The 24,990-nt window shown below is 37.7% G+C and overlaps 2 protein-coding genes across 4 annotated transcripts; one reads left to right on the top strand and one right to left on the bottom strand.

Annotated features, from left to right (window-relative positions):
• Nucleotides 1-11,690: 11,690 nt before the first annotated feature.
• Nucleotides 11,691-16,577, bottom strand: LOC126817325 (carbohydrate sulfotransferase 11). 2 transcript variants are annotated; one of them, XM_050544192.2, is made up of 4 exons: nucleotides 16,417-16,577; nucleotides 14,665-14,818; nucleotides 14,023-14,147; nucleotides 11,691-13,414 (listed from the first exon to the last, which is right to left on the bottom strand). In XM_050544192.2, exons 2-4 carry the CDS (start codon nucleotides 14,744-14,746, stop codon nucleotides 12,371-12,373), a joined length of 1,251 nt encoding a protein of 416 aa, XP_050400149.1. In that variant the 5' UTR covers nucleotides 14,747-14,818; nucleotides 16,417-16,577; the 3' UTR covers nucleotides 11,691-12,370. The 2 variants fall into 2 exon arrangements, with proteins under 2 accessions (XP_050400149.1, XP_050400148.1); XM_050544191.2 differs by lacking the exon at nucleotides 16,417-16,577 and adding an exon at nucleotides 15,618-15,747.
• LOC126817323 (uncharacterized) lies at nucleotides 15,851-22,881 on the top strand. Of its 2 annotated transcripts, none has more exons than XM_050544189.2 (3): nucleotides 15,851-15,920; nucleotides 19,574-19,621; nucleotides 21,185-22,881. In XM_050544189.2, the coding sequence occupies exons 1-3, from the start codon at nucleotides 15,877-15,879 to the stop codon at nucleotides 22,416-22,418; spliced, it is 1,326 nt and encodes a 441-aa protein (XP_050400146.1). In that variant the 5' UTR covers nucleotides 15,851-15,876; the 3' UTR covers nucleotides 22,419-22,881. The 2 variants fall into 2 exon arrangements, with proteins under 2 accessions (XP_050400146.1, XP_055956333.1); XM_056100358.1 differs by lacking the exon at nucleotides 15,851-15,920 and adding an exon at nucleotides 18,527-18,653.
• The last annotated feature ends 2,109 nt before the right edge of the window (nucleotides 22,882-24,990 follow it).

Genomic DNA, 24,990 nt, shown 5'->3' with positions numbered 1-24,990 from the left:
TATTTTGGCATTGTTTGCGGGGTTAAACCTAAAAATCACATTAATACACCTATTGCACGATATTGTGAAACTAGCTGACGAAGACAGCTCGGGTGGCGATTGTTCGACTCGGGGCTGCTCTGTCAGTATCTAACAAACCCATTTAGTTCGCGTACAACTTTTAAAACCGGATGTCAGTATGGTATTTCTCACATAATTGGTTATCGCAAAAACAGAGTAAACTGAAAGCGAGTAATCTTGACTCAAACCTATAGTCTATAGCCTACTTACTACACTGGTCACTAGGCTTCCTATATTATTGTTTGTGGACGGTTTACTACTCAGTGATAAGCCTGCGCCGCAAAAAGAGGTCTCGCCTTTTATTATTAGTATAATGACTTCCTCATGTGCGGCAGGTTAGTTTGCTTCTAAAAACACTGTTTTCCGTTCCAAAAAATACAAAAGTAATTTTCTACCAGATGACCATGGTTCTTTTCACCGAGACTAGATAATTTCTCTCGGTGTAAGGATATAGCTATGGATAAGTTCATACAAGGTCAATAAATCCGCGGTCACTTCGGGTCACACTGTTGAGAAAATAAACCGATGGGTTTGTTTAGTAGCAAATCGAGCGTGAATCAACTGAGTTTGTACTGAAAAATTTTTGAGTGATATGTATGAACTGTCTTCACACATTCGGTTTATAATTAGCGATATACAGGTACAGTGGCAAGTGTTGTACTTCACAGACTGTTTACCTCCTAACTACCTCCGCACGAAATCCCCGATTTGGGTACTTGTTAAAAGAAAAAGAAATAGTACCTGTGCGCATGCCAGTAAAAAAAAAACCTAAGAGTTCGCGCATAAAAATGCCCGAACGTACCAGGCGCCAGGTCATCCAGTAGACGTGGTACAAGGGTTAATCAGCGAACTGGATGTATGAGATGTGTTGTTGACGTTTGGAAAAGTAGGACGAGGGGAAATGTGTAGGGAGTGAAGTGCTGTAAAGGGATAGTTAGATGTATTATGAATGGTTAGAGTGGCTGTGGTGTTACGGTGAAATACTATGCCGCCACCGTAACACCACAGCTTTATGATTTGTTAGACAGGAGTGATGTAATGGGTGTCAACAACTGGGTATGCTGGTACCGTCGCAACGTAGCCGTGAAATATATATTGTGGGGGGGAAGGGCGGAAACGGAAAAATATACAATGTTGACAGTATGTGCCAGGCATGAGGCTGCGCAGACCGAGCGGCAGCTCGATAGGGAGTGTGTGGGAGGGTCACCCTCATAAAAATTTTTTTTTTTAAATTTCAGTTTTCTGTAAGCAGTGAAAACACTATTTTGGCATTGTTTGCGGGGTTAAACCTAAAAATCACATTAATACACCTATTGCACGATATTGTGAAACTAGCTGACGAAGACAGCTCGGGCGGCGATTGTTCGACTCGGGGCTGCTCTGTCAGTATCTAACAAACGCATTTAGTTGGCGTACAACTTTTAAAAACCGAATGTCAGTATGGTATTTCTCACATAATTGGTTATCGCAAAAACAGAGTAAACTGAAAGCGAGTAATCTCGTCACTAGGCTTCCTATATTATTGTTTGTGGACGGTTTACTACTCAGTGATAAGCCTGCGCCGCAAAAAGAGGTCTCGCCTTTTATTATTAGTATAATGACTTCCTCATGTGCGGCAGGTTAGTTTGCTTCTAAAAACACTGTTTTCCGTTCCAAAAAAATACAAAAGTAATTTTCTACCAGATGACCATGGTTCTTTTCACCGAGACTAGATAATTTCTCTCGGTGTAAGGATATAGCTATGGATATGTTCATACAAGGTCAATAAATCCGCGGTCACTTCGGGTCACACTGTTGAGAAAATAAACCGATGGGTTTGTTTAGTAGCAAATCGAGCGTGAATCAACTGAGTTTGTACTGAAAATTTTTTGAGTGATATGTATGAACTGTCTTCACACATTCGGTTTATAATTAGCGATACACAGGTACAGTGGCAAGTGTTGTACTTCACAGATTGTTTACCTCCGAACTACCTCCGCACGAAATCCCCGATTTGGGTACTTGTTAAAAGAAAAAGAAATAGTACCTGTGCGCATGCCAGTAAAAAAAACCCTAAGAGTTCGCGCATAAAAATGCCCGAACGTACTAGGCGCCAGGTCATCCAGTAGACGTGGTACAAGGGTTAATCAGCGAACTGGATGTATGAGATGTGTTGTTGACGTTTGGAAAAGTAGGACGAGGGGAAATGTGTAGGGAGTGAAGTGCTGTAAAGGGATAGTTAGATGTATTATGAATGGTTAGAGTGGCTGTGGTGTTACGGTGAAATACTATGCCGCCACCGTAACACCACAGCTTTATGATTTGTTAGACAGGAGTGATGTAATGGGTGTCAACAACTGGGTATGCTGGTACCGTCGCAACGTAGCCGTGAAATATATATTGTGGGGGGGAAGGGCGGAAACGGAAAAATATACAATGTTGACAGTATGTGCCAGGCATGAGGCTGCGCAGACCGAGCGGCAGCTCGATAGGGAGTGTGTGGGAGGGTCACCCTCATAAAAATTTTTTTTTTTAAATTTCAGTTTTCTGTAAGCAGTGAAAACACTATTTTGGCATTGTTTGCGGGGTTAAACCTAAAAATCACATTAATACACCTATTGCACGATATTGTGAAACTAGCTGACGAAGACAGCTCGGGTGGCGATTGTTCGACTCGGGGCTGCTCTGTCAGTATCTAACAAACGCATTTAGTTCGCGTACAACTTTTAAAAACCGAATGTCAGTATGGTATTTCTCACATAATTGGTTATCGCAAAAACAGAGTAAACTGAAAGCGAGTAATCTCGACTCAAACCTATAGTCTATAGCCTACTTACAGTACTACACTGGTCACTAGGCTTCCTACATTATTGTTTGTGGACGGTTTACTACTCAGTGATAAGCCTGCGCCGCAAAAAGAGGTCTCGCCTTTTATTATTAGTATAATGACTTCCTCATGTGCGGCAGGTTAGTTTGCTTCTAAAAACACTGTTTTCCGTTCCAAAAAATACAAAAGTAATTTTCTACCAGATGACCATGGTTCTTTTCACCGAGACTAGATAATTTCTCTCGGTGTAAGGATATAGCTATGGATAAGTTCATACAAGGTCAATAAATCCGCGGTCACTTCGGGTCACACTGTTGAGAAAATAAACCGATGGGTTTGTTTAGTAGCAAATCGAGCGTGAATCAACTGAGTTTGTACTGAAAAATTTTTGAGTGATATGTATGAACTGTCTTCACACATTCGGTTTATAATTAGCGATATACAGGTACAGTGGCAAGTGTTGTACTTCACAGACTGTTTACCTCCTAACTACCTCCGCACGAAATCCCCGATTTGGGTACTTGTTAAAAGAAAAAGAAATAGTACCTGTGCGCATGCCAGTAAAAAAAAAACCTAAGAGTTCGCGCATAAAAATGCCCGAACGTACCAGGCGCCAGGTCATCCAGTAGACGTGGTACAAGGGTTAATCAGCGAACTGGATGTATGAGATGTGTTGTTGACGTTTGGGAAAGTAGGACGAGGGGAAATGTGTAGGGAGTGAAGTGCTGTAAAGGGATAGTTAGATGTATTATGAATGGTTAGAGTGGCTGTGGTGTTACGGTGAAATACTATGCCGCCACCGTAACACCACAGCTTTATGATTTGTTAGACAGGAGTGATGTAATGGGTGTCAACAACTGGGTATGCTGGTACCGTCGCAACGTAGCCGTGAAATATATATTGTTGGGGGGAAGGGCGGAAACGGAAAAATATACAATGTTGACAGTTTGTGCCAGGCATGAGGCTGCGCAGACCGAGCGGCAGCTCGATAGGGAGTGTGTGGGAGGGTCACCCTCATAAAAAATTTTTTTTTTTAAATTTCAGTTTTCTGTAAGCAGTGAAAACACTATTTTGGCATTGTTTGCGGGGTTAAACCTAAAAATCACATTAATACACCTATTGCACGATATTGTGAAACTAGCTGACGAAGACAGCTCGGGCGGCGATTGTTCGACTCGGGGCTGCTCTGTCAGTATCTAACAAACGCATTTAGTTCGCGTACAACTTTTAAAAACCGAATGTCAGTATGGTATTTCTCACATAATTGGTTATCGCAAAAACAGAGTAAACTGAAAGCGAGTAATCTCGACTCAAACCTATAGTCTATAGCCTACTTACAGTACTACACTGGTCACTAGGCTTCCTACATTATTGTTTGTGGACGGTTTACTACTCAGTGATAAGCCTGCGCCGCAAAAAGAGGTCTCGCCTTTTATTATTAGTATAATGACTTCCTCATGTGCGGCAGGTTAGTTTGCTTCTAAAAACACTGTTTTCCGTTCCAAAAAATACAAAAGTAATTTTCTACCAGATGACCATGGTTCTTTTCACCGAGACTAGATAATTTCTCTCGGTGTAAGGATATAGCTATGGATAAGTTCATACAAGGTCAATAAATCCGCGGTCACTTCGGGTCACACTGTTGAGAAAATAAACCGATGGGTTTGTTTAGTAGCAAATCGAGCGTGAATCAACTGAGTTTGTACTGAAAAATTTTTGAGTGATATGTATGAACTGTCTTCACACATTCGGTTTATAATTAGCGATACACAGCTACAGTGGCAAGTGTTGTACTTCACAGACTGTTTACCTCCGAACTACCTCCGCACGAAATCCCCGATTTGGGTACTTGTTAAAAGAAAAAGAAATAGTACCTGTGCGCATGCCAGTAAAAAAAACCCTAAGAGTTCGCGCATAAAAATACCCGAACGTACCAGGCGCCAGGTCATCCAGTAGACGTGGTACAAGGGTTAATCAGCGAACTGGATGTATGAGATGTGTTGTTGACGTTTGGGAAAGTAGGACGAGGGGAAATGTGTAGGGAGTGAAGTGCTGTAAAGGGATAGTTAGATGTATTATGAATGGTTAGAGTGGCTGTGGTGTTACGGTGAAATACTATGCCGCCACCGTAACACCACAGCTTTATGATTTGTTAGACAGGAGTGATGTAATGGGTGTCAACAACTGGGTATGCTGATACCGTCGCAACGTCACTAGGCTTCCTATATTATTGTTTGTGGACGGTTTACTACTCAGTGATAAGCCTGCGCCGCAAAAAGAGGTCTCGCCTTTTATTATTAGTATAATGACTTCCTCATGTGCGGCAGGTAAGTTTGCTTCTAAAAACACTGTTTTCCGTTCCAAAAAATACAAAAGTAATTTTCTACCAGATGACCATGGTTCTTTTCACCGAGACTAGATAATTTCTCTCGGTGTAAGGATATAGCTATGGATAAGTTCATACAAGGTCAATAAATCCGCGGTCACTTCGGGTCACACTGTTGAGAAAATAAACCGATGGGTTTGTTTAGTAGCAAATCGAGCGTGAATCAACTGAGTTTGTACTGAAAAATTTTTGAGTGATATGTATGAACTGTCTTCACACATTCGGTTTATAATTAGCGATACACAGGTACAGAGGCAAGTGTTGTACTTCACAGACTGTTTACCTCCGAACTACCTCCGCACGAAATCCCCGATTTGGGTACTTGTTAAAAGAAAAAGAAATAGTACCTGAGCGCATGCCAGTAAAAAAAAAACCTAAGAGTTCGCGCATAAAAATGCCCGAACGTACCAGGCGCCAGGTCATCCAGTAATTAGTTTTTATACTACTACATGTACGTAGTATAAAAACAACTATTGTTTTTGTTCGGACTAGGGGATCACGTGGCTAAGTGGGTAAGACGCTAGCTCGCTAGCCTGGAGGTCGGGTGTTCGATTCCTGCATTGGCCGAGAAAGTTCATCCAGATTTTCCGGCGTGGTTCTCCCTTGTCAGTGATGCAGGACGGAGGGGCTGAAAGGAAAGCTGTCTAGTCGTTCGGATGGGACGAAAAACCGAGGTCCCGTGTACACATTGGCGTGCACGTAAAAGATCCCTTGGCAGTTGGAATTCGATATATATTTTTCAGGATGACAGGAGACTACAGAAAATTAAACAGTTCAACACCTAATTAACTGTTCAAAAAATGTTGCGGGGATTCACTAATCATATTCACAAAAGTTATAATTCACGATTCATATATTTACCACAACAATGGGGTGAAAAACGGTTTCGAAGCCGGTGCGGATATTCTTGCCAACCACGCCATGCTTCGTTCACATCTCAAAATCATCAAAATAATTATAAGACACTACACGTGATTACACAATAATGACATTTTAATAAGAAATAAAGTCTAAACCTTGCCAACCACGCCATGCTTCGTTCACATCTCAAAATCATCAAAATAATTATAAGACACTACACGTGATTACACAATAATGACATTTTAATAAGAAATAAAGTCTAAACCAACTAGACTCTCATTTCTGAAATTGTGCACGAGTAACTTACATTTCAATTCACATCGTCAAATAACTAATGCAAATACCGAATGCAGTAATTTGGACATTACAGTAGCTTTACCTATTGACAATCATTGTTTATCTATCAGTCTCACATATAAAATGAAGTAATTTGAGCGATTTTCTGTGTGCGCTACCTCCTTGCCAGTACATCGAACATTCGATTTTGTTACCCTACCTCCATGTGAACAGCTGTTACATTATCAGACGCTGTATGATTGTCATTTCCAGTGTTCATTACGTTGACATTTTGATCTTTTTACATCACTGTATTTTGTGGTTTTGATTCTAGAGCTATTTAAATCGATGGTAAAGTTTTTTTTTCAATAATGCGGCATATAAATATCGTTTGTAACCACCCCCTGTCCTCGACGTCACCTGGTATACGTTGCCATTCGTCTTGAAGCGCCAGGATCAGTTCTTGTCGAACACGACAATCCATGACACCCCAGAGGTGTTTAATAGCAGAGAGAGAGAGGGAGAAATGGGGTTTAACGTCCACTCGACACAAACTAGGTCATTTCGGGGCTATGTTTAATAGCAGGCATGACTGGGGAACGTGTATGCGACACCATTACGTTCTTGACTGCCAGGATGTTCTGGACGATGAGGGCTGTGTGGGGCCTGGCGCTGTCATGCTGATACAGGACACCATTGGTCTACTGTTGAAGAAAGGATCTGATCAGTGCAACGCAGAGCGGTCAAGTTGCCATTAACGATGACCAATGGCGCCCTCTTCTGTCCAGAAATCCCTCTCCAAATAGTTTGTTTGGTGAATTTTGGATTTACGTGAGCTGGGGCAAAAACCCGAAACAAATGATTCTTGCTTTTTATGAAAGGTCTATTTGAGTACAGCTTCAGGGGAAAAGATTCACAAAAATCGGTCTTGGGCAAAAAATGTTACAGGCGTTCTGCTTTTCCTACCCGTTCGTCTTATAAAATCCGCCTTTATGGACATTTTTCTAAGTTTTCGTCACTTTTTTCGGCATGCTTCACAAATGCCTTTCCTCTATTAGACCATCGACAAAACAGAAAATTCCCGTGATGGGACATTTTAATTGTAAAGACGTCCATAACTATCCCACCCTAAAAGCTAAGCTAGATCAGCGTGAAATTTGTTGCATAATGTTCAGCATCGTCACGTGATGGGGTAAACTTGTCAGGCGTCCCAAATTGTCCCACCCCACAACACTATAGCTCATTTATTATCCACACGAAAATGTTGTAAAAGGTTCAACACATTCACATGAATCAAAAAAGACCACCTCTAGATATTTGCAGTGGTGGGGTAGTAACTAAATACTACCAAATACTATCTTATTATTGTGGGAAACTAACATAATACTTCAATTATGTTGGGTAGTATTGGGTAAACTTCACGCCGTCCTATCCAGACGTTGATATTTCCCCACACCAAAGGCTAGACTCTTTCAATAGTGGGGTATCGAAGCCAGAAAGAAATCTGTTTGCTCCAGAGGGCAGGTCTTAGGGACTGGCGATTTAAGAGATTCGCTAACTAAATCGAAATTATTAAAGCACTACCGTTGGCGTCTCATATTGGGTACAAATTTGATATTTTTCATTGTAGAAAGAAACTTTTGATTGTACAATTATATATTTGACTTTGTTTTTCTCTTCGCAGTAAAGGTGTTTATGGATATGAAGAGAGATCTCGCGCCACTTATTCTCAGCTTTTCTGATTTTTTGTTTTGCTTCAGCAATTTGATTGTTACTTCCACTCATTTTCTAGTCTAAAAGTAAATGTTTTAGTGGTTAACCGAAGTAGATCACCAATGATTTTTCTTAGTGTTTTATCACATGAATCAGCTTTTACATTTACGTTACGCAATTCACAGATGTTGGAAAAGTTCGATGTAACAAGTGTTGCACGAAAGGTATCATTGTTTACAGTTTGAAATTTACGACAAAGTAAGAGTGTTATATAATAAAGTAATAGATAAGAGGTATAGTAAATCCATAAAGCTATGTTATAATGAACAATATATGTTTACCTTACACACAAAAGATCGTATAATCCTTATTTTATTAAATATAAACCAGCTGTGTGTCCTATATTTATCCCAACCTCGTGGGTTTTCTCCGGATCCTCCGGTTTCCTCCCACTGCTAAAGACCCCTATGCGCAAGCGAATTATTAAAATAAAATTAAACCATATGTTAGTCCCGAAATGACCTAGTTTGTGTCGAGTGGACGTTAAACTCCATTTCTCTCTCTCTCTCTCCCTATATTTATAACTATATTTTGAAAATTATATTGCAGTCGAGATTATACTTATTTGAACTAAGTACGACAATTCACACTACTGCTGACAAATGTCTTTTAAAACCAATACACAATGGTCAATGCTCTTCTGATATACGACGGGTAACCACAGGAAGCTGTAGTTCTGTATTTGGAAAAATAACTTATCTAATTAACAATATTAACAGACACCTTAGAATTTAATCATGTAATACTGTAAATGTGTAAAGAATCCCCTACATGCGTTTTTTCTACTATTCCAGGCCGTGAGTATAGCAACTTGAAAGTGGTCCAATATAGTCTCTCTTTTTTTTTTGCAGCGGTCTGAAAAGCCGGTTGCACGCGTGTGACGAAGGCGCTAAGCACTATATCGGAGGCCTTATTTTGAAAATTATGCCGTCAGTTCAGTACAAATTCGGCGGATGTTTTATTATCAGATTGCCGCCAAACATTTTGGTGAATGAAAAGCAAAAATAATAATCGAAAATACAATTATTAAGAAATTCATGGCTTGGTGTTAATACTTAGGCTCACTATGCTTGTCGCTTACCATAAATGTACACAATGTAGTTACCACTAAAAACTAATGAATTATAAATTCCCGTATAAACTGGTTAATTGATTCAAAACAGAGGCTACTGCGGGAGGGGCGTCTTTAGTTACCTTTTTTTTTTTTTGATAAAAGGTGGATGTGCCGCTTTTTTGTAATTACTTTTGTTAAAAGGTTATTGAACATTTCTAAAATTTAATTGTATCGCGTATTTTATTCATTTTTATTACATTATCCATAATTATTTTTATTATTTTACATATTAGAGTGATTGTTAAATAGTTCATAAATCTATTCATCCGATTTTCGGACTAGTCCTACCTTGAATGACAATATCTATTATCAAATAATAGATATTATGTCAAACATCATTTCATATCTCGTGTTTAAAGTATATTGGACACACATAATTACACAGGTAAAAGACTTCCATTCCACTCGTATATAGATATTTTAAATCAAATTTAACTACCATGAGTAAACTATGAAGGATAACTGCACAATGGTGTCCAATAAATAGGCACAAAACCAGACCCAACTTTTCTAGAGTTAAATTTTGCGTAGAATACGATGCCGGGTGGTAATAAATCCGCCGTTGGGGCGTTTTCTGCATATTCGGGGTCAAGGGTGAATTTAGCAAGTTAACATTTTTATTGAAAGGTTGATTACTTTCGATCATTTTCAGCATGTTTTCGTGATACAAGAATGGCTGCCCATTCACTTTCAGTGCAAATGACCTCATTTGACCTTTGACCCCGAACAACGCGAAAACGGGATTGATTACCACTCGGCATCGTATTCAACGCAAAATTTTACCCTAGAAAAGTTGGGTCTGGTTTTGTGCTCATTTGATGGCCCCCACCCCACCCCCACCACGCACTGAGCTTCCGGTCTATAAGAAACCGAAATAATTTTGTTGTCTTGGTGGGGAGCTGGGTGCGTCTCCCATGTAACACCGGTCCAATGTTAATGAAATATTCACCAACTTCCCCTGAAACATACATTATGCAAGAGCCAAATCTGCCTATTGCAGGTCTTTCTTTAGGTCTAAAATGTTATCGAAAGTATTAATTAGACATTATTTAACTTATCCAGCCATAATCAACTCTCGATGTCAACGCTAGCCTGCGATTTTTACTGGGTTAGAATACCATTTGCTGTTCCACTTTCATTCTTGATTTAATCATGAAATGGATAATCGAAACTATCTATTTTATCGTACCGACTTTAGTAATGATGATCGAGGCTAGGCCGAAAATTCAATCGCTAAAATCTCTGTTCAGAGTGGATCAATTTGACTGAATTTTTCAGCAAATCCCCTTTACACTATCTAGTTTTTAACTATTATAGTGAGAACTGCCACCTGTTATGTAATCTCCCATAATCTTTAAGGTAAAGTGATGGGGTGGAGAGATTAAAATATCATTCAAATGTTTCTTCTGTCTTTGTTGAAGGAGATATCAGGCCCGGTGGTAAGCCCCCTCACCCTCCCTCCCCCACACAGAAATAATTTGTCCCCAAGTACTCTTTTCTTCGGGTTAATGCACGCAAGTAATTATGCCGTTAGATACAACGAGATCTAGCCCGTGAATTAAGCAACTTCAAACTTTCAATCGGTTTTCGACGGAAATCCCACTCTATACAGACCCGAATTTCAACCATCCAATCAGATTGCTGCAGCTGCATTCACAAAACATAAACGATGCCCGAAACATGTTAGAAGACAATCCAGCAATGAGCAGAGAGGGATTTCTTAGATCCCCAAGAGCTTTCGAGACCTTGGTGGCCCTACTACTACTACTACTACTACTACCTGGTGCTTTGACGTCTGCTTCCACAGAAGTGATATCGCAGACAAGCCTAGGCGGCCCCTGGACCCTCGCCTAAAATCCTAGGATGGTAGCCCCCCCCCCCCCCCCGCCAATTTAGAACTGTTTCCGCCGGAACAAGCCATTCTAGGTCAGTGGGTATGGAGAAGGCTCACTAAGAAGGAAGTCTCAGGTTCGATCCCGGTGTAAGCCGTTCAAGTTTATTCTGGTATTTCCATCCTGCACCACCCCCCTCCCTCGCACCCATTGTCAGTGGTAAAAGCCAGATGACCTGTCAATAAAAAGAGTTCTGCTGGTCGAATGGCACGAAATGTCGAGACCAACCCGTGTAGGCTTCCCGGTAGCGTACAACCTGACAGTTGGCGTTCAACGAATAAAATAGGAGGAAACACCGCTGACGATGCAAAATTCTTCGCATAGCAGAGTTTATGGAGTGTGACCGTCTCCATCCTACAGGATATTATTTTATTACCGAGTTCTCTGACTAAGAAACCTTTTGAGTAGTTAATGCATCTATCAAATAACATTTTTTTACGTCTTTTAAGATCGTGTATTATATTGTCACATAAACCCTAAATTAGTCGCCAACAAGACATTGCAATAATACTTATCTTTTTTAAACGTGAGTAAAAGAAACGTCAATTGGCTGTCTTTATTTTCCTCGAGTTTTTATCTTTATTATTTCACCAATTACAGGTTTATAATCTTGTCTAAAAGTACCCTTGACAGTTAGAAATCGGTGAAGAGTCGGTGAAAGTGTCGCTGTCCGGGTATAATTTGGCTCATATCATCATATCAACCTGGAAGCTGTATGAATTTTTTATTAGTCCGGTTAGTGCAGAAAAGTAGGGCGTTATCATTCATTCATTCATTTCATGTAACGTGGGAGCAACTATGGCTTAGTTAGTACAACACCACAGCTCGTTCGGATTCAATCACCGTGTTGACCGTGAGTCCCCGTTTACACTTTGGCGGTGCACAATTTCCTTCTTAGCACACTGCACACATACCTCTGTCTTAATTATCCCTGTTAGTGCAGAAAAGTAAAGCAAAAAAATAGACCATCTCAGTGATACTTGTCTAAATCACTTCATGTATAAAGCATGTTCACTGTTTGTTCAGGTCATTCCAGATAAGTATCATAATTCTTGTCCATAGGGCATTCTTCAAAATATAATCCTTTCTAAAAGAAAATCAATACAAATAAAGCTACCGTGGTCTAGACCACTTTTCTGCTGTCATTCTCTTTTACGAAATGCAACCAACCTGTTGTTTAAATATCGAAAATATAATTATCATCACTTAAAAATATCACTAGGTCGCTTTTCATAGCCAAATAACTCAAAGTCAAACTGATACATGTCAATAATTCCATTCAGTGTTTGTTGTGAGACGTTTCGATACATTTCTACCATCATCTCATGTCTTTGTTTTTTCATTTTCTGTTTACTGTCGTCTCCATGGTGAAGAGACGAAATGACCAGCCTTTTAAATTCCTTTCCAGACACAGCTTTGTTCTTCAATGCAATTTCTGAGCCTAAAGGGAGATAACCATTAATTTGAAAGGTTTTCCAAATTCTCAAAAGATATTGTTCATGTCCTATGCATTCTTTTACTATTTTTGAATTAAGCCAACCTATATACTCATTCAAAAGACTCCTCAGTTCGTCGTTGACGTGGGATTTATGATCATAGTTTTTAACCAAATAAGCAAGATCAAATTTCTGAAGTATATATTCTGAATCTTTTTTAAAAGTTTCCTGTTTAGCCAATATATTAGGTTTGAATAAACATGGACTACAGTAAAATTGTATGGGTCGGAAATGTCCGTCAATTCTCGTTGGATTGGCTCTTGCTATTATCAAATAATCAAGAAATTCTTGGAAACTCAAGTCATGTCCACACTTCAAACTACCTTCTAAGGGATTAGAGCGGACTGCCTTGATCAGTTTTGTCCCCTGAAATTCCCAATACATGGGTAAAAACAGCTTATCCATGTAGCCTGAAAGAAGTCTTGAGAATGGATTTCTACTGACCATAAACCTTGTAGTGTTGAAAATGACATCGCGGTGTTTTTTATTTTGTAACCGATACATAGTCTGGTTATAACGAAGGCCATGAGCTTCGAACCTCTTCATTTCGAAAGGACTGTGTATCATTTTTGATCCGGTATCATTGTTTAAATATCGCATAACACGTATCCAATATGTGCATCCGTTCTTTGGTACAACGCAATAGCTCATCTTCTTGGGTTTATGAATCAAAATATTCTCTGTGTTACCATGTGACATTCTTTTGCAAACGTCATCAATTCTGTTGAGGCGGCGTTGCTGTTCAGCTTCCTGAAATTATAAAAAGACATGAATCGTAGGTACCCATAAAAGACTTTATTCTGTTTTACAAAAGCTTCATATTACGGTGGCTGGCATACAACGCGACAACCCGACACCACGACAACCGGACATCGTGGTGCCGGTTATCGGCCATATTCCTCTCAATACTATGGTTATGTGCAGTGATCCTGGTGTTGGTCAAGGAAGTTCAACGGGATTTTGCAGCGTGGTTATCCCTTTCGGTAGCGCAGGACAAAGGGCCTGACAAAGAACAGTGTCTAGTTGTATAGATGGGACAAAAAACAGGCTTCAGTGTACACATTGGCTTGCATATAAAAGAATCCTTCACAGTTGAATTTGGTGAAGAAATGGCACTCTTCTAGCGTATGCCGTATATCTTCAATAGCCCGATTGTCGCAGAAAAGAAGGCGGGCTAATGAAGGCGGGCATACACCATCCAGTGTGCTATGAGGGAAATTTTACCCGGGCAGTGGTATAGGAACACGTATCGAAAATATTAAATTTAATGTTTGTAATTTTGTGGACGGATCCCACTTCTGTCAACGAGGACTACTCACAGGGTCAACAGATTACTATTTTATATTTCAAAAGTTTACCTCAAAAGTAGCAGTTGAAGAAATATGTGACGAGAATTGTTTATATGCATTATTTCTAAAGAAAGGTTGGCTGTGTATGTCTGCTTCCGGTGCCAATGTTACTTCCTGTCTGCTGTCAACATAACCTGTTATAATCAATTTCAGATCCTTTATATGGTCATACATATAATTGAAAAAACGTATTATTGCTCTTTGATTTGTAGGAGGGGGTGGGGTGGGGGTAAGTGTTAGTGGCTGGAAGGTGGTGGGGTGGAGCTACTGTGTGGGCTAAAAATATAACAGACTCAAATGAAGTTTTTGAAAAGGTGCATACAGTTTCCGACATCTCCCAAGACTTAGAATTAGGAATTTTTAATCATTAAAATAGTGAAGCACATTGTCCATAAGTCATTTCACTAAACCGTGTAAATATCACTATTTTTGATTATACTTGCACATAGTTTATGTTCAAATTTGAGAGTGGTTAACTAGGCCAATTCCAATTATTTATGAATAAAATATTGTTTATAAAAAAATAAAATAGTTCGTATTCATAGTTATATTTCCCTCCTTTATCATTATATCAAGATTGTCCGTCTGAACGGATTGGGTAGACATACAATTATAAAACACTAAATTAAAATCATATAAAATCATATTTACCTGTTTGTTTTACTATAAACAGAATTACGGAAAGTCCAATTAGGCAAACAGATAAATATTTATAATAAAACTTAAACGCCATTATATTATTTTTCACTCTTCTGATTATAATTCTTTGTGTTATTTCTCCATTACACTACTGAAAGTTTAGCAGCTGAAACAATAAAGCAGAACAATGAAAACTCGTTACATATAAATATAGGTAATTTCCGACTATTGATTCAAAGTAAATGAAACTATAACAGATGTATTAGGCTACACAAACAGAGAAAGAGCACTTTCTGTGACTGAAGTCAAATCGTTTCTGGCGCTGGGTTGTCTTCCAGTATTTTATACATATTAAAAATCAGTGATCACTTTACGGGCCTCTGTCAAAGTTGTGTGCGGTTAGATGAGCAACTATAACTAAATCGTTTGAAATGAAATGTATTATATTAGTTCACTTTACAACCAAGCTATCTTATAATAATACTGAAGTATAAACTAATAATTAATACAACTTATAATTGCTTTATTAACTTATATAATAAAATAACTTTTAATTATGTATTAACTAATGATAAATCATTAATGATGGCGAAATACTGAATTAGAACTGGGACGTCTAATCCAGACTACATCATCGTCTCAACCAATCCATGTATTCTCGAAGGCAATATGCATGCCGACCCACGCAGTACATGCCTGTGTATCAAACACTGATTTGTTACCGGTCGGGTAATTCATTTTGAAAGGGATTCTGTGGCTACTCATGAGAAATTATCTCTCAGGCTAAGGACACTGCGGAATGATTTGTATACACTGAGATCGGGTGAATAAAATATCAATTGAAGAGAAAGTACGATAATCTCGAATATTACCCATGTAAACATACAACATAATCAAACGATTTACAAATATTAGGAATTTTGGGTAAATCTCAATAGACACATACGTTGTTAAATTGTATATACCTTTTCTATACATCTGGTTCCAAATATTTAAGCTGATGTTCCATAGTTATTCCACAATATAAGTAAAACTCTTACAAAAAAGACTAGCGCACAAACCGGTCTATCTATATGTGACATCTGAAGCGTATAGCGACCGCTAAACACTTATCTTTATGATGTGATTTCAAGCGATGTGATTAGAATATTAATGTTTAGTGATTCGTAATATCCTGATTTAAATCGGGAGATATTAAATGAAGCATACAACAAGATAAATGTAATGGGTTTTGCACACCGGGGATTCGATTTCAAGTTAAGACAAAGGTAATAATCTCAGCAAAGGATTTTGTTATTGTCATTTGAGTTGCATTAATGATCAGGACTGACGAAATTAATGCTGAACTGTATTTCCAGTATTGAAGTGAATCTTTACGTTTAAAATGATCAGATTTATCTGTCCTATCAGTCGACAATAATTATCTTACTGATCAGTATAGCCAATGGCTATATTTTTATAATGTATAATCTTAAATACTCTGATAAACAGTCGCATTAGAAAGATCATTATAATCAGGTGTATAAATACAAGAGTAGAACAGAAATAGTAGCTGTGTGAACTTCCCAAATGAAATGAAATAAGGTTTAACGGGGTTTACTTTTCTGCACCGATTGAGCTACTGAAGACGGGCATCCACAATGCAGTGTGTCACGAGCACAATTCTGGCAAGACAGTGACGTTTTCGCCTGCTCTTAATCGAATTTCATTTACCAGAATTATTTTTTTTACGTGCAATCGAGCTGATGGAGACAGAGTACCTACCATGCAGTGTGCAATTAGTATAATTATTTTTGCCAGGACAGCAACTTTTATCCTGACAATTCCGTTGGCTTTTCGTCGTATTCCACCTATCAACAGTTCTTTTACGTGTTCACAGTACGAACGATTAAACGCCTTTACCTTACCGTGTATTCCATATTACACCACTGATATTACACCATTTGCCCACACATCCGGTTAATTATAATGTTTCAATTAAAATACGATATCACTATATATTTATTATATATCTATCGAACTCGATCGATAAAAGTAATAACTAAAAATATGTACACCATATAGATATTTAATATCAACAACAATTTAATATAATATTATTGTAATTTATTTCTTTGGGTCAGATTGCCACTCGAACACAAACTGGTTCGATAATGTAAATAGTAACTTCTGTTATCGTCTACAAATTACCGACTGGATGCGTAATTATGGGGCCTCACGACACTGACAAGGGCGGGTTTTGTTTTTTTCTTTTGGCGTAACGTATTTCAAAAAGTCACCGACAAGGAAATTAGGAAATATGTTTTATAGTGATGTATATTCTACAGATCATATCCAAATTTGAATGATTTCATTAAAAAATATCTTATCTTTCATTGTTGGTCACTATTTGCAATAAGGCAACTCAACCGACATTGTGTATTCGAATGAAGACTTTTATCACGTTAATGTTACTGCTTTGACCTGTAAAATATAATGGGTATCACACCAATACTATATTAATACGCAAGGTGCATAAATATGTCGAACTAAAAATATATTTGTGGTGAACATGTTTCTTGAACTCGGTAGACATGAATTATTCAACAGTTTTGTTATTGTTAATACGTTTGTGAGATTATATTGAATCAGTTACTATTGCGTAGAGGATAAAGTGCAGATCCTTGTCTATCTTCCTGATATCAACCTAATATGCTAGTGTTTAGAAATGTTGCGGTTTTCCCCAGTTACAGTAAACTATTCATATTGTTTCCAACTGTTCATTATTTAGAGGGTGGGGAGTATGTTTCTTTACGATTTCCGATGAGAAGGGACTTCAAAATACCACAAACTTTTCCACGAGGGTAAAATATTTCTTATGCAATTTATTTGTGTACCGATTATGAAGTATGAAAGTTGATCTTTAAGATTATAATGGTCTTAAATTTCATCTTGTAACTTATCTATTGACAACCATAGATTGTCTATAACGCTTACACATTATGTCCTGCGACCGTTTAGAATTACAATGTATAAAGATTATACGAATTACCTATAGGCAAATTAGAAAAATGCACCGAAGTTGGTGGGTTTTTTTTTAAAACAGGATTTATGTAAAATAGTTGTAAATTTAGTTGTTGTTTGTATTTGGTATTGTTGAATTTAAATATCGTCGTAAAGGTAAATAATCCTTATATGATTATATTATAGTACTGCTTTGCTTTGCATACCCTCTTAAGAATTCTTTAGCAAAAACACACCTACTTTTTACAGAATGTTTTGGATATTTTAATGCTAATATTGATCTTCTGTCGGCAAATGGTGACCTCTAAGATTGCGAAGTCTAAAGAAATATGGCGAACTCCTCATTCCCAGTTATTTGTTTTCAAATATCTATTGCAAGAAATTTGGTCTTATTATTTGTACAGTTCATTAACTATTAGCTCTTAATAATTTCTGATCGCCGTGCTGAACGGCAGTAGTATGCTGATGACACGGAATAGTTGGCCTCGGACATCAGCCAAACCCTGCACACCCCTGTGGGTAAAACCTTAATAATCTACTTTGGGGAACTCTTTCAAACGATTACTGAATGAGTTTTTTGTGTTTCAATGTTTTGCCGATGAGAAAATATAAATTGTGATATATCAACATTATGAACTGTTGAAGTGGACGCACAGTGTATAGGTTGTTCAATTAAACAAAGCCATGCAGGATCGAATTTCTATTAAAGCTGTAAGTCAATAATAATATAAAAAAAATCCTATAATCTTTTCGTGCTGATTATATTCGTATAATACACAGGTCGAGATATAGTTAATGGTATAATAGAATGGAATGGGAATAGTCAATGCTTATATGAACTGGGGCTGAATGAACAAGTAATAAGACATACTGTCTTTTATATATATTAAACCCGAGTAAAACATTGTACCACTTCAAATTTGAGGAGTCCTAGTTATGGAAGTTGCTTCTGTAAACGAACTTGGTGATTTATTAGCATTTAACCGACGAGTATTCTGGTCAGTATTTTAATAATTATGTTAACGAGTGTCCGGTTTTAAAACTTCACATGGACCTAAATCTTAATTAACCCCATATAATGTTTTTTTTTGTTTTTTTTTAAAAAGTATATGCCCAGATGCTGAAGTTCTACTTTGAATTAAGTTTATATTATACACATACAACCTACATTATAAAGTAGAACTGCTAGCAACAGGGGATATTTAAAAGTAGTGTGTTGAAAAGAAAAATTATATAGGGTTAATCAACATTTAAGCCAAACCTACATTATAAAGTAAAACTATCAGCATGTGAGCATATAATGTTTTCAAAATAGTGTAGTGAGAAAAAAAAACTCAACCTTTTGTTGGGTTAATCAGTAAAATTATCAGCATGTGGGCATATCATTTTTTCAAAATAGTGTGGTGAAAAAAAAACTTAACCTTCTGTTGGGTTAATCAAGATTTGGGTCCAAGATAAAACAAGATTGGAAAAACTTTCAAAACTTGTGATCAGTTAATCGAAATATCGGAATTATCGGTTTTAAAAATTACAACGAAAGATATTGAATACCAATGTGATCTAAAACAGACCAATGTTACTTTATTAACTATTGATAGACCTTTAATTGGTATGTCTAACCTATGCATGTCTATATTATGTGAGTTTCACGTTAAAGTTTTATCGTTTAGAGTTCCGTGGAGTATAAAACAAGCACCTAGTTCAACTTAACAGGATATAGAATCAATCAAAAATAAGCTGATTGATTTTCATATACAATGTATCTTTAAGCCGGATTAGGAAGACGTTTTATTTATCTTGGACATACATTAAGATAATAAAAGATAGTTATTGAGTTGTATCGAGTTTCTTGAATAGACATGAACATTGTTTAAAGTAAAGGCCAATATCAGTTTATTTTATCTGTATTGATTTTTAGAGAATTATTTAGGATGGAAGCAACAGAAATTTCAAGTCTCCGAAAAAGGTAAGAAAAAGAATCAATATCATTACTTGTATCAATTTCAAATTATAAGGAATATTTTGCAAGAATAATGCTCATGATTCTTTCGCCTTGTATACCAAAAATATATTTGTGTATTGTAATTATTAATTTTTTTAAAGAGAAATTTCAAATAATAGAAAGAACTGTGTATTGCACGAGCTGTTAAAACCGAACATTTTTAGAAAATTGTGAAACGCACATTAACATTTCTATAATAAACGCAATGTTTCTATTTAAGAAGATCCATTTATGGTCCAAACATTTTACCTGTGGTAGTTAGGTGCATCTCGTGGCTAAAAACGTATTGTGAGAGTATTGCTGAAACATATATTTGATAACAGACTGAGACTGTAAAATGAAATGAAATGGGATTTAACGTTCTACTGTTTAGACCGACTAATGAAGACGGGCATACAACATACAGTGTGCTATGAGGGAAATATTTTGCCCGGACAGCGGCATTTCGAATTCCAGCTGTTAATGGTTCTTTTACGTGCACGCCAAAATGTACACCGGATCTCGGTGTTTCGTCCCATCCGGACAAAAATACGTTGTTCCCTGACAGGTCCCCCGTCCTGCAGGACTGGCAAGGGGGAGGGGGTACACAGGAAAGTCCCAATGATCTTTCACGGCCAAAGTCTGAATCACCGAGCCACCGCGGCTCCCCAGAGACTGCGAATACATATTGTAATTCATATTGTAACGAGACCGAATCCCGCGAAACACGAACATGATCCGTATACAGCAGTGCACAAACCTTCAATCAAATAACTCAAAGTTTAACAATAAATAATCAATGGTCCAAATTTCAAATAAATATCTTTTTTTTAAAAAAAAAAACGTCACAACTGACAGATAGACGGACAAACGGAGGGAGATCAAACCTGCAGTTCCGTCAGATTATACTGTGTGGACTAATAAAGCTTGCAGGATGACCTATCCACTAAAATAAAGAACATTAGCCATTTGAAAATAGAGTTCTCCGCATTCCACTCGTTTACCATAAATTTAATCATTCATATTTTTATTGGGAAGTATGATTGTTTGGATCTTCAGCCAGTTGAAACGCTTTACACGTCCCTTTCTGTTGAGAATAATCTTCAAAGTAAAATATCAAGATTAACTATTAGAAGAACATTAACAGATGTATTTGAGATTTCGCGAGGCTGGTCCTGATAAGGTTAATCTTCATTCAACTGACTCTGAATATAACATAGGCCTATGACCTGTTCCTTAATTGTTTTCTTGGAATAAAATACTGTTTGTAAAAAAAAAAATAATTAAAGTGAGTGGTATATCTAGTGTAGATAACTGTTTACACCAACTGATTTTATACCTACCATATAAATATCAATAACGTCATGGATGAATTACTTATAATTCCCAATAAAAATATACACACCTACTTAAATTTTCTATGGCCACAAGCGAACTTTGAAAACTTCGTTCTAAGTTTGAGCAATATTTGGCCCGGAAACGCCAGTAGGGACAATTAAATATGAAAAGCTTCATATAATTATCTGTTTGTCTCTCCTTTTATTTTAGAACACAGTACACGCGGCCAAGGGGAACAACTCTTCAACTAAACAAATTACGACAAAGTGAATTGAAGCAACTGACGGTGACGCGAGTGGCAGCAGATGACGCAACGTGTCAAAGATGGGTGAAAATATATCATACCGACATGAGTTTAAACATCAAACATATAAGCAAGCAGCAAAATTTACTACGTCGTTCAATGAGACATTACACGAAAACATTGCGTCACAATAGAAAAGAACGAGAAAAACGTGAACAAGAATTGAAGCAGAAAAGTCAGCTGACAGTTCCTAATGTGTTAACTTTAGATGTCATTACAGAAGAAACTGAAGTTGACAGTAAAGAAAAAGATACAGAACTTGGTGGCGAAAACGAGTCAACGAAGGAATGTCCGGAAATTTCTAGTGACATAAATCAAGATTCTAGTGAAATCAAAGACTCCAGTGACTCCATTGACGATCCAATTTGTGATAAAACTGAACAATCTCCAATGATAAATTTGACTAAAAATTTGCAAAACGAAAGAAGCCACCATACAAATAACAGCCCTAAGCTTGATGATATGGGTGTCATTTTTTATTCGAAAAAGAAACAGAAAAAAACAAAAGCTGCTGTATGTTATTCCGATTTGGTGAAACTCCAACATTCAACAAATACACATCAGCTCTTTAAACTCGTGGATCAGCTAGCTAAATTGCACGGTGTAACCGAACATGGCGTCGCTCCGGAGAAAGATATCAAAGAACCAACTGAACCATTACGAAGAAATTCATTATATTACACTATAAACTACGGATACGACGTACCAGAAGAGAGTACAAGCGAGCCAGTTCCAAACGTGCAGCCAGATAAAAGTTCTTCTGAAAGAATCTATGACTCGAACAATTTGAGTGTTACAGAAACCTCACCCGCATATAACAGAATATTTTCAGTTGCAGATAATGAATTTTGGCGGGAAGTTCATCGAGCCAGAGTCTTAGGAAATTGCAGTCCATTACATCCGACGTTATCAGAGACAGACGGCACGGGCGAATCAAAAAGTACTAGACGTCGAAGGAGAGGATCTGACTTCCCCCTTCTAGTTGCAGATTATTCGGCTATAAAAAGTAGAGCGCTGCTGATGGATGGAAGTGACAAGTTATTAAGCCAGAAAACGATAGCTTCAACAAAATCGTCTCAATATTATCGTCAACAACATAATAAGTTACCGCCCTTAACTAAAGGACTTAAAACAAAGTGATTCTACTTGATATTCTTTCCTTTAATGTTTGGTTTTATACACTTATACTTTAATAAGAATTGTTATATCATTTTTCATCGGAAACCATAAGTATAGTCGGCTATTGTCATATTTACAATTTTTACTCGATATAAATGCTTATAGGATACCTTGCAAGAGGCTGCAATTAAAACGGACAAAGGGGATTTTCTTCTTAAAATTCCTTCCCTCTGATCACTCCAAATTGTGCATCGCAGCTACTACACATAGTCGACTCCTTTCTCATTAGAGTAATCTACTCTATGAAAGACACACACTTCAAAAATAATACCGATTGATGGATTTCTGACACCTTAATTCCAAATACTTTCTTGTGTACGTATACATCGTTTAGTGTAACTTTACGTTAACCTGCAATTTCTCAAATAGGTTGCCATTTGCTAATACCATACCTCAAAAGACAAGACCGGCAGTATTTCTACTTTCCGGTTTCATACATTATTCTTATAAATGGTCATGATTACTTTATTCTCACAATCATTAATGATTTTATAATGTCAAAAACACAAGAATTCAAAATATGTTAATGTTCCAATGCAATCGATAAAAAGTCCTGCCATATTAGATAACGATATTGTCTGACCATGTTGTAATATACAGTTCTGCCAATATCATACACCTGGGTCCTGTTAAACGAAATTTTAACTAAAGATAAAATCCAAATTTTAGTAGATACTTCAATTTTGATTGGCTAAGCACAACAATCAGTCTAATATTATCAAATCAAATTACTAAAATTTGGATTTTATCTTAGTTAAAATTTCGTGAACCAGGCCCCAGGTGCGTATTAAAAAGACGCATAAGAGAAACGTCGAAATGAAATGGGGTTTAACGTCCTACCGCTCCGAACTGGCATACGTCATACAGTGTGCTATGAGGGAAATTTTGCCCGGACAGCGGCACTACGGCCTACTCTTATATCGAATTCCAACTGTCAAGGGATCTTTTACAAGCACGCCAATGTGTACACAGGACCTCGGTTTTTCGTCCCATCCGAACGACCAGACAGCTGTCTTGCCAGCCCCCCCCCCCCCGTCCTGCATCACTGACAAGGGGTAACTACGCCGGAAAATCTTGATGAACTTTCTCGGCCAATGCAGGGATCGAGAGCCCGACCTCCAAACTAGCGATCCAGATAAACGTCAATCAGATAGCGAGCATACACGCCTATCTAAAATGGTATCGATCGTGTAAAACGCCGAATGACGTTGTCAGGGCGCAATGGAGTAACTTGAATTCTGTTACGAAAATTGTGGACAGATATATGCATCCCATACCCGATTGATCCGCGTAATTCGACCTTTCTAGTCAAAGCTTTAACTGTTCTTTCAAATCAGTAACGTACTGTCCTCAATACACAGCCGTTTTGAAGGGGTGAAAAAATATCGTCATTCCCTACCCTATGGGCAGTCGCTGAAATGTAGTACCCGGAATTTGAAATGGGTCGCTGCGCGACAAAGACTAATCGCCATGTGGGACCAGGCGTCCAGATCGGAAATTATATAATACAGAAAACTGATCGACACAATAAGAAAACACATGCTTAATTCACACCTGTACGACTGGACTCTTATAAATAGCCCAACAATTCAGGGAACACCCACCTGAGAAAGAAAAGATAAACTTCCATCAGTATCCATCATGTACATTGTGAAACATGCGTTTCTGTAATATATCGACCAGCCATAAAGACATTAGACACGTGCATTTATTTATTGCTCCTGCCCCCGAATCTTGAAGTGGGGGTTGGATGGCCGAATGCTTAGCACGTGTGTGCTGTATCATAAGGTCTGTCATTGAGTCAACTGGCGTGGTTTCGATTCCCCGGTTGTATTTAACAAGGAGTAGAGTCGCCTGTCCAACCTCGTTGGTTTTCCTCTGGCCCTCCGGTTTCCTCCCACTGCTAAAGATCCCTTCGCGCAAGCGAATTATTGAAATAAACTTGAACCATTCTTATTCACGGCTACAATAGATACAAATAGTGAAGAATGGAACACTGAAATCTTAATCTTATTTTACCGAACAGTTTTAAAGTGACATAAAATGAACACAAATTTCGCATAGCAATTGGGTTTAATAGAATCTTATAATTATGCAGTAAGGTTTCACCTTTATTTCAATGGGAATTGGTTTATAATATTGTAAGTTTGGGTCAGTGTAATTAGAAATTAAGGGAGTTATAGGCCAGTAACGTTTTTGTAGTCAAGTGAAGGCCTGAGGACGGTTCACTATTGTGGCTGGAGCAAGACGGATGGCATCAGTAGTGGAACCATTTCTAGCATACTCAGAGACTTGAGATTGATGTTACTAAGATTGATCAGCTACAATGTGAATACCCTACTGACATTCGATTCAGTTATGTGTATCCCATTTAGTCCGGATTTATAGTCCCTGCCGCCGAAACCTTAATAACGTGGATAAAGCTTTTATAAATCCGTTGATTGCTTGCTAAATTCCGGACGTGAGATAACCCAAATATCCCAAACAATGGTTAGTTTATTATCAGGTATCAAAGTTACTTTAATCAACAGTT

The sequence above is a fragment of the Patella vulgata genome, chromosome 4 (genome assembly GCF_932274485.2).
Source record: "Patella vulgata chromosome 4, xgPatVulg1.2, whole genome shotgun sequence".
Taxonomy (NCBI): Eukaryota; Metazoa; Mollusca; class Gastropoda; family Patellidae; genus Patella; species Patella vulgata.
Note: the sequence above shows the minus strand (reverse complement) of the source record. Positions and strands in the feature narration are given on the sequence as shown.

What these genes read in the sequence shown, in the direction of transcription:
- LOC126817325 (XM_050544192.2), bottom strand. Translation starts at nt 14,746, where the DNA reads ATGGCGTTTAAGTTTTATTATAAATATTTATCTGTTTGCCTAATTGGA. An exon ending in GTTTATAGTAAAACAAACAG is followed by an intron (nt 14,148 to 14,664) that starts GTAAATATGATT and finishes TGATTATAACAG; the next exon opens with GTTATGTTGACAGCAGACAG. An exon ending in CTTCAACTGCTACTTTTGAG is followed by an intron (nt 13,415 to 14,022) that starts GTAAACTTTTGA and finishes TTATAATTTCAG; the next exon opens with GAAGCTGAACAGCAACGCCG.
- LOC126817323 (XM_050544189.2), top strand. Translation starts at nt 15,877, where the DNA reads ATGGGTTTTGCACACCGGGGATTCGATTTCAAGTTAAGACAAAG. An exon ending in GATTTCAAGTTAAGACAAAG is followed by an intron (nt 15,921 to 19,573) that starts GTAATAATCTCA and finishes ATTGATTTTTAG; the next exon opens with AGAATTATTTAGGATGGAAG. An exon ending in ATTTCAAGTCTCCGAAAAAG is followed by an intron (nt 19,622 to 21,184) that starts GTAAGAAAAAGA and finishes CTTTTATTTTAG; the next exon opens with AACACAGTACACGCGGCCAA.